At 46.7% G+C, this 10,304-nt stretch overlaps 1 protein-coding gene across 1 annotated transcript in view; it reads right to left on the bottom strand.

Moving 5' to 3' along the window:
* The window catches only part of LOC142462891 (transmembrane protease serine 9-like), an 83,678-nt gene extending 73,609 nt beyond the window's left edge, over positions 1–10,069 (bottom strand). The window contains exon 1 of the mRNA XM_075565105.1: positions 9,812–10,069. Within this exon, the coding sequence (XP_075421220.1) occupies positions 9,812–9,854 (43 nt within the window). The 5' untranslated portion in view covers positions 9,855–10,069. The remainder of the gene's footprint in view (positions 1–9,811) is intronic.
* Positions 10,070–10,304: the final 235 nt, after the last annotated feature.

The following is a 10,304-nucleotide window of genomic DNA, read 5'->3' as shown; positions in this document are numbered from 1 at the left end:
ACATGCTAATGTTCAGTGACTGCAGGCTGGGTTTAGCTAACCAGACATACGGCATTGCTCTGTACTGGGTGAGAAGTCACTGTAGTCTTCTTGGTCATGTAAATTCATTGTAGGTTGTGATACCCATGTCACGCGTCGGATGCGTCTTTGGACAGAGCGCTGGATTTGGGGAGGAGCGTGGTCCTGGCTCCTTGTTGGGACATTGAGTTCACTTTTAGACGGCTGCTGGTTCTTTAAAGTTGCTTTCACCTCTAAAGGTGTTTCCCTGATAGGGGGGAAAATCAATGAGAAAACACCAGGGAGGTGGTCTGCACTGTTAGGATGCACGGCCTTATGTTCAAAAAGAATTCCAGCAAGGATGACAATTGTACTGTACGAATACAGATCAATACGTGATAGTGAATATAAATAAAAAAGGCAGACAGGTTAGTTATATAGCCAGACTTACCTGACACCTCGAGGGCGCACAAGGGTACAATGAGACCCCAGTCAATGCACTCCTTTCGGTGTATTCTACGTGCATATGGGTTAATATAATGGGTATATTAAATAATACAGATACTCACACGGCCTGTGTAAGTGCAGTCTTCTCAAAGGTTTCTTGTCTTTGGTCCTCCCAAGATCTGGTATCGCCCTGTTTCACTATCTGTGTGATCTTCTTGCCGCAGTTCTTGGAATCCTCTCCGAATGTGGTAGGTATGTGGGTGTCAGGGTTCTGCTCGCCACAAACCAGGGTCGGACCGCGAGGCTGAGGTGGGGTTGTAAAAGCACCGACCTGAGACCGCGCAGGCTGATCCGGATTGCGCAGTTCGTTGTCAAACGTAGCAGGATCAGGAAAGGAGAAGACAGCGTCGACGTTGTACAAGCCAGGGTCAGGACAGGAGATATCAGGATAAACATTGTTCAGGCAAGAGTTCGGCAACAGGTAGTCAGGAGAGCCCCGCTTCAGCTTATGAGCGCGGGGTTGGCCTCTGCGCGAGCGACGACCATGGCCCATGGTACTGGTCACAGGAGATGGTAGGCAGACCAGAATAGCACACCGCTTTGCTGCACGGGTGCACCAGTGCTACAGCGCAAGAGTCCTGAGCGGCTGGGGAATCCTCTGTAACAGCGCAGGAACCAGGACACGGCCTCTCTAGATTAGGGAAAGAGTAGGCCCCAGGAACCAGGAAGCTGAAGATCCACAGGGAAACCTCCGCTACAGTGCAGGAATCAGGAGACTGAAGGGCGCGGGGGATACCTTTGCCTCAGTGCAGGAAAGCAGGAAGCTGAAGACATAGGGGATACCTTTGCTTCAGCGCAGGAGAACAAGCGGGAGCTTGAAGGAAGCTGAAGGACGCAGGGCGGAACCTCCGTATCAGCATAGGAGAACAAGCGGCTTGAAGGGAGCTGAAGGACGCAGGGCGGAACCTGGTATCAGCATAGGAGAACAAGCGGCTTGAAGGAAGCTGAAGGACGCAGGGCGGAACCTGGTATCAGCATAGGAGAACAAGCGAGGGCTTGTGGCAAAACAGTAGACATCCAGTTAGGACTATGCTTGGCAGGGAGCATTATGGGAAGACAGTACTTAAAGGCCAGCGGGCCAATCCCCGGAGGGGGGTGTGAAGGTACTGTTCCAATGAGTGAATGCAAGTCTAGGTTGCAGTGATAGGCTGCACAGCTGCAATAGATACCAGAGGGAGTGTGTATTGCTTTGGTGAGTGAATCCAGGCTGCAGCAAACATCAGGAGAGGTGCTCCAGGACTGCACAGGTCTGCAAGGTAAGGCAACCAGTAAACCGTGGAGCGGATTCCTTACAGTACCCCCCCCTTCACGCGAGACCTCCGGGCGAACATGAGCACTCATAGAGTTGGAAGACCGGGAATTGTTGTTGAACCGTCTAGGATGGGGGTTAGAGTCGTACTCCAGAGACTCATGATTAGTCCTTAGTGTACCCCCACCCCCCGGTGAGAACTGTGGCCAGACAGGACCAACCATGGGCCTTGGGGACATTGAGTTGTTCCTAAAATTCTTTAGGTAGAAAGGGCATCCGTAAACGAGCAGTTCTTTGGTGAGTACAGTTCTAGGATATGAGATTGATGGAAGAAACATCCTTGGTACATGGCTCGCCTCGCAAAATGTCTTGGAAATCCAGGGCTGTGAAGAACCAGAGAGTTCCAGAGCAGAAACGGTAGAAGAACCCCTACAGGAAGCCCAGTCTTTAATAAATGAACCGGACTCTAGGATCAGCGGCCCTGATAGTTGATCGAATACACCAGGAGGAACTTTGTAACAGAAAAAGTCTTGGCTGACCACTGCATGTTGGAATTTGCGAGGAATTTTTCCTCTAGAAGGCTCCCAGGTAATGGTTAGTAAGGGTATAGGCTGGTTGGAAGCATCTCCCGGTATTGGTATGGAAGCTGACAAAGCAAGCAGTAAACCAGGCATAGGGACCGAAATCTTGGGATACGTACAGAGTATTTCCAACTGAGAGGAAATAACAGGGGCAACCGAAAATTCCGAGGGACAAAACCATGGTTTGGCAGGAGCAGAGAAGCAAACAACAGTAGCGCTCTCCAATACTGGGAAATCTTCATTGGAAGATAGTATTGTCAGTGAATCAGGAATAGACCTTGGGATTTTCATGTCAGTATCTTGAGAAAAAGGCAGAGCCAGGGTAGTGGCGGGAGGGAAGCTAACATCAGAAGCTGAAGTCTGTACCTCAGTGACAGGGATCTGAGAATCAACAAGCAGCAAGTATGAACTATGAAAACTCTTAATGACAGGCACCTTAGGAGTACAAGGAGTCTTTTCCGAAACTGCAATGGCCCTAACCACAGGGGTACCTAACCTGACAAAAACATGAATAGGTGTGTTTTCTAGTGCAAAATCTCTGATCACAGGACTCCTAACCGATAGTGAGGGTGTCTGGGTTTGATTAGAGAAAAAATCAGATGTATTGATAAGTGACTTAGAAACAATTACTGAGGTTCTAGATTTGCTGGACATGTGAGAAAAAATACCCTTTAAGACAGGAGCTTTAATCTCTTCCCAGAGTAACCCAATAGTTGCTGGGGCAAATTTAGACACAGTACTGAGGGACAGAGTTTCAGCAAATGCAGGACAGCTAAATAGCTCAGATTTAAACCCCAGGACTTGTAAAATAGGCATGATGGTCTCAGACAATACAAAGGGAGTGACCCCAGATATGCTGAACTCTGGAGGATAAACCTGGAGAGAGAAATCAGGGGAACCCTCAGCCAGAATAACCATCGTAGGAAGAGATTCAGAATCTGAAGGAGAAACACTACCTCTCAGAGTTTCAAAACCAGCAAGACACAATTCAGAGAAAGGAGAAACAGTGTGTGGGTTTCTTACTAGTCTATATGAAAAATCGTCACTTTTGGGCGAAAACCGTGCGTCAGCAAACACTCCTGGGAACACAATATGAACCCCAGGAGGGACATACAGACTACTGTATGCTTTTAACCCTAAGCTTAAAGAGGAGGAGAACTCAGACAGTACCCGGGGGTTAATTAAAACTGTACTGGTCTCTGTAGTAGGTATTTGGTAAGGAATGTCTGGGAAACCAGAAATTACTGCAGACTCCCTAATATGGGAACTATGCGCTGAAGCAGGGATCACCGCTATGTGAGCGACAGGCTGGTTTAGTGAAATACCCGGGAGAAGGAACTCTGCGACCAAGCTTAGGGAAAAACCTGACTCCTGACTACTTTTAACAGGAACCAAAACTTTAGCCGAAGTCTCCGGAGGCGAAACTGCGGAAACTTGAGCTGAAGCAGGGGATTTATAGCAAAGAATATCTAAGGACTCCGTACGGTTATGGGAATCCCTCAATGCAACCTCTGCTGTCTGACTTGTGGATTCATTCTCTGAGGCTAACACGAAGGCATTAATTTGGAGGCAGCAAGAATTTACAGGGGTTAATGCAGACAGTGCCTGAGAGTAAAACACAGGAAATTTTTTCTCTGTACTAGGAGAGACAAGGAATCTCTCCTCTGGAGCTAGGGGCGTAACCATGGCTGGCAGAGAACAGGGAATTATCAAAGAAGACTCAGAGAGCTGCCCCTCAGGGGTTAATACAGAAATGACCCTGGGGACAGAACTTAGAGATTCTTTCTCTGACGGGGAAAGCGCACAGGACTGCCTAGCAGAGGTTAAAGCTGGGAAACCCTCAAGACCTAAAGAGAGGGATTCAGAGCTAGAAATAGGGGAACTAAGGGACTTATTCTCTGATACTAGAAACTTAGTGTTAGTTAGTGAAACATATGTATTCTCCAGGGGAACCTCCCAGGACTGCTCGGCAGGGGTTAAAGCTGGAAAACCCTCAAGACCTAGAGAAAGGACTTCTGAGCTAGAATTAGGAGAACTAATGAACTTATTCTCTGATACAAGAACATTAGTGCTGGGTAGAGCAACATATGTATTCTCCAGGGGGACCTCACAGGACTGATCGGCAGGGGTTAACGAAAACATATCATTGGTGTCAGGGAACCCGGCCATACACTCAGGGCAAGGATCCGTGGTAGACCAGGGATACAGCCAAGCGGCAGCAAAGCTGGCGAGGGGAGGATCCTGTTCCTTTATGCAAATGTCCAATGTCATGGAAAGGATATGGAGTGTTTTTTGGGCATCAGCCAACATGAGGAGAGGGTCCTCTTTTGCTATATAAATGTCTAAAGACAAGGCCAGGGAAGAGAGTTCCTTTTGGGCGTCGTCCAATTCTAAAGGGTACACATTTTCCCAAGTTAAAGGGTAACCAGGAAAGCAAATACAAGCGGCCAGCGATTGTTTTAAGTCCCGGAGGCGGTAAACCTTCATCATGAGATCATTACGGCATTTGTTTTGCAAATGGGTTAAACCTACAAACACAATCAGATCTTCAATCAGGGGTATTATCTCACATAGAAACTGGTATTCACACTGGGACTGGTTTACAGGCTGGGACAGGCTTTCAGACAGAAACTTACCAATCCTCACCACAGGGCGGTCCGAGTTTGTGGGGCCGAGCATACTGTCAGGGTTCTGCTCGCCACAAACCAGGGTCGGACCGCGAGGCTGAGGTGGGGTTGTAAAAGCACCGACCTGAGACCGCGCAGGCTGATCCGGATTGCGCAGTTCGTTGTCAAACGTAGCAGGATCAGGAAAGGAGAAGACAGCGTCGACGTTGTACAAGCCAGGGTCAGGACAGGAGATATCAGGATAAACATTGTTCAGGCAAGAGTTCGGCAACAGGTAGTCAGGAGAGCCCCGCTTCAGCTTATGAGCGCGGGGTTGGCCTCTGCGCGAGCGACGACCATGGCCCATGGTACTGGTCACAGGAGATGGTAGGCAGACCAGAATAGCACACCGCTTTGCTGCACGGGTGCACCAGTGCTACAGCGCAAGAGTCCTGAGCGGCTGGGGAATCCTCTGTAACAGCGCAGGAACCAGGACACGGCCTCTCTAGATTAGGGAAAGAGTAGGCCCCAGGAACCAGGAAGCTGAAGATCCACAGGGAAACCTCCGCTACAGTGCAGGAATCAGGAGACTGAAGGGCGCGGGGGATACCTTTGCCTCAGTGCAGGAAAGCAGGAAGCTGAAGACATAGGGGATACCTTTGCTTCAGCGCAGGAGAACAAGCGGGAGCTTGAAGGAAGCTGAAGGACGCAGGGCGGAACCTCCGTATCAGCATAGGAGAACAAGCGGCTTGAAGGGAGCTGAAGGACGCAGGGCGGAACCTGGTATCAGCATAGGAGAACAAGCGGCTTGAAGGAAGCTGAAGGACGCAGGGCGGAACCTGGTATCAGCATAGGAGAACAAGCGAGGGCTTGTGGCAAAACAGTAGACATCCAGTTAGGACTATGCTTGGCAGGGAGCATTATGGGAAGACAGTACTTAAAGGCCAGCGGGCCAATCCCCGGAGGGGGGTGTGAAGGTACTGTTCCAATGAGTGAATGCAAGTCTAGGTTGCAGTGATAGGCTGCACAGCTGCAATAGATACCAGAGGGAGTGTGTATTGCTTTGGTGAGTGAATCCAGGCTGCAGCAAACATCAGGAGAGGTGCTCCAGGACTGCACAGGTCTGCAAGGTAAGGCAACCAGTAAACCGTGGAGCGGATTCCTTACAGTGGGGGTATGTTGAACGTTTGGGATAAAAGGTAAAACAATGCAGTCAAAAGAAGGCAGACTGGTTAGCGAGGTAGCCAGACTTACCTTACACCATAAAAATGCACATGGGTAAAAACACCACAGTCAATGCACTCCTAAGTGTGTCTTCTACATAGGGATAGGATGGTACAAATGTATATACTCACACGGCCTTGTGTGGGTACAATCTCCAAAAGGTATCTTTTGTTTTTTCCACAGGGAATTCTAGCCTCTCATGGGAGGTCTCCTCACTGGGTCTCTCACACCAACGGAGTGCACAGGTGTAAAAACCTCTTTCAATGCTCTCCTGATGGTGTGTTATGAAGATTGACTTGGAAAATGTAAACAATAAATAAATATATAGATACTCACACGGCCTTGTGTGATTAACGGCTCTTCAAAGGTTTCTTTTCCCTCCTTCAGTGGAAACCTGGTTTCACTGCAACAAAGGATCTCTCTCAAGGAATAGTAGCCAGGTAAAAAATAAAACACTTTTAAAAACAGAGGTACACTCACAAGCCGGAAAAAGTCCCGTTGGATGTAGCAGAGTTTGTGGGGCTTGTCATATTGGTGCACTCCCCGCCTCCGTGTCCGGACAACCGGCAATGGAACGCACCCACACCTGCTTGTGACGTATACAAATGCGCGTTTCGCATTCACATGGGCTGCTTCATCACAGTGATGTACAAGCCACGAGGGAGGAAGTGTGATTGGCGCTCGATATGGTGAGACTAAATTGATATTTATATAGTGCAATTCTCTTCATTGGTGGAATTTTTGTTTAATTTAAGGATATATATTATCATAGAGCGCAGCCCATTACCCTTGTTGCTGGCACCTCTCCCTCTCTGTGAAGTATATCATAAAAATACTTTTTTTACTGCAGAGTTTTGGTGGATCACTTTTTAGGTAATCGCAAGTCAATTTGGGGAACCCTTGCCTTGGGGTACCCTTGCCTTGGGGTACCCTTGCCTTGGACTATACTGCACCGATGATGATAGACTCAATGACTGAGCGGATCCCAGTGGCTGGACGGAGCCTGGCCATAACAGTGTTGCAGTGCATGGACGACAAACGCCATACAATAGACAAGGCAGATGCAAAGTTCAGACAGGCTGAGGTCAGGGCAAGTAGCAGACAGGATAAAGGTTTGAACATGCAGAGGTCAGGGAGGCGGAAAGTAACCACTTAGTGAAACAGACTAGGGTCAAGGAAGGTAAAGGTCACCAGCGTATTTGGGTAGGCAGATAATTAGACGGCATGCATGTTGGATTGGATATGCTCAGACAGCAAGGCTGGATGCAAAGGTAACACCACATTGACAGCGGTGAAGAAAACCGTCCTTCTTCCCAATGAAGATGGGAACCCCAGCCAAAGAGGTCCAAATGACTGATACATCCTTTGTCCAGATTTCTCTGATGTATTTCTGCACTTCCTTAAGTTCATGTTCAGGCAGAGAATTAATGCAGGCAGATGGAATTTCAGCTTCTGGGAAGAGTTCGATAGGACAATCATGTGGTCTACAAGGGTAGAGTCTTCTACTGCCATGTTCTTATCAAACACATCCCACAAATCCCATCAGGCTGGTGTGAGAGGTCATGGCTGTGACCATCTCTATTCTATGCGTTACCTTGGTCTTCACGGACTGTTTTAATTCAGCGCATTGTTGTGGCTCAGAGGAACTGACCAACCCGTGGCTCAGAGGAACTAACCAATCCGTGGCTCAGAGGAACTGGCCAATCCATTGCTCAGAGGAACTGGCCAATCCGTGGCTCAGAGGAACTGGCAAATTCGCGGCGGATTCAGATTTAGGAGGAAAATTCGCCCATCTCTACTTGGCAGTAGGTTTTTCCAGAAGGCATTACTGTGAGCAGAATATCCATGACATCACATATCGCTGTGACGTCACGACACCGCCACCTCATGACGGTGCATCATAGGAGGAGGAGATGCCGCCCGGAGAAGGTAAGAGGCCCGTCTATACCCTACTACACCAAGCCCCACCAAACTCCTAGCCGGACCTGTCCTCCAACACTGGAGACAGTGAAAGTGCTGATTCCCCCTCCCCGGCTAAATCACTATTAAGCCACACCCACACCCTCTCAACAACCGAGGTAAATACTCCATTCTGAGCCCCAAAAATGACCCGTGAGCCTGAATATACTGTGAAGCTTAGATACTCTCTACTCTAGCCCAGAGCAGCAGTGTCGCAGCATACTGTATCACACAGGGACACGTTGCATGATTCATTGTGCAACTACACAGGAATCTTCTCCTGCAGCTGACACAGGCTGGAGAATTCCTGCAAACGCGCAATGAGTGTGCAAGAAGTGTGCATGCGTATGCAATGAGTGTGCAAGGATTGTGCATGCGTATGCAATGAGTGTGCGTGTGTATTTCACTAGAGCCTGGATTGAACCTTATTGATCAAATTCTCACAAACCGTGGCATAAAACCCAGCAGCAGAGTTAATAAAAGGCACCAACTCCGACCCTGGGAGACTTGGATAAACAGCCACTATACGCGTTAAAAGACCCTTTCATAAGAACATTATTATTACTATCGTTTTTATTGTAAAGAGCCAACATATTCCGCAGCGCGGTACAATGGGGGAACAGAGATTTGAGAATGACAAAAGCAGAGTTACATACAAGTACAGAAAAGGACAGACCAAGGGAAGGTGTATATCTGCCTGTAAGAACATATCTGCCTTATGTGAACACCTTACTGTATATCTAACACTGTGAATGGGAGCGGATATTAAGCCGGCCTGCTCCGTTTCCTATTAAATGACATTCCCATTTTTTGGTGTATTGGCTCATAACGTTTGTGTTAGGGATGCAAAACATGTATATACTGGACATGCAATCCCACCATTATCAGCTGGTGAAGAAGTCCCCAAGTAACGATGCTTTATCAAAAGCTGTGAATATCTAAATTAGAGGGTAAGTATGACCCCGGGACTTGGGAAAAGGAGGGGGAATTTTTCGTTTTTGTTCAGGTTTAAGAAAATTGGAAATCCTTTAAAAATACACATTTTGGGCCCTGGAAATCAATAGAGAGATTTCACATAAACGTCTTTGGTTTTACTTAAACAATTCAAAGGGAGTTTTTTTTAAGGGAATCGGCACCTTTACCTGTTTCCGTGATTGCAACAATCTTAAAAGGTTCAAATTTCATTTCCCCATAGATTTAAAAAAAAAAAAAAAATCATATTTGTTGATCCTCTGTAACCTTCTTTTAATCTATATTAGGTTACATTTAGGCAATTTACAGCATTAAAAAAAATGATGTATTCTTATATTATTGGTTTCTAGCTTCCATGTAAATTTTAGAATATAAGCGTAAGTTGATTTTTTTGTTAATTATTTGCAGAAAAACACAAAGTATGTGATATACTATTTTCAGATTTAAAATAATAATGAATAAAGTATAATAAATAGCATGAAACATTTACAATTGCATTGAATATATTATCATTTCATTACAATTCCTTTATATGCTCCTGACAACTTGTAAAATATTTTACGTGGAAGGTGTTAAAAAACAATTACAATCTTGATCACCCTACTGTATGTCATGTAATTATCCTCCTGGAGATTGTCCAGGAAATGATGCTTAACAACATGCTTAAGCCCTTTTTATACTGGGCAGATAAGAAAACATGAAGCAATTATACTCACCAACAGGAAAAAGTAGAATCAGTACCAGCGTCCTGTATCCCATCCTTATCTATCCTACAACTGAGCAAGACAATCTTTCGCCCAACGAGGAGAGCAAGCAGTGTTACTGAACTCCATCTGAGCATCCTTAATGGCATTTAGATGTCGTACGAGGGGATGGAGTGTCACCTCCCATTGGGCAGAACATGTGAGTTCAGAGCAGTCGGCAGAATGTGGACAGACCTGCTCTCCTCTGTGATATTGGGAACTCAGGACCACATAGAGCACCCGATAATGTTTTGTTCTCGTGAGAGAAAGTGAGTGTTGCCCAAAGCAAGGTTAGAGGGACACCAAGCGTAAAGACTGCAGATATTTTGACGTTAGGTGTGGTTTCTTGCTTACATTTCTCTCATTCTCCCTCAACTTCCCCCTTTCTATGTAAACTAAAACAAGGAAGTCAATATACAGCAAGTTCAAAACCAGCTTGCAAGGTTCCATACTATTTTATACAGTT

Source organism: Ascaphus truei, chromosome 11 (assembly GCF_040206685.1).
Source record: "Ascaphus truei isolate aAscTru1 chromosome 11, aAscTru1.hap1, whole genome shotgun sequence".
Lineage (NCBI taxonomy): Eukaryota > Metazoa > Chordata > Amphibia > Anura > Ascaphidae > Ascaphus > Ascaphus truei.
The sequence above is the reverse complement of the archived record's forward strand: the minus strand, read 5'-3'. Positions and strand labels throughout refer to the sequence as shown.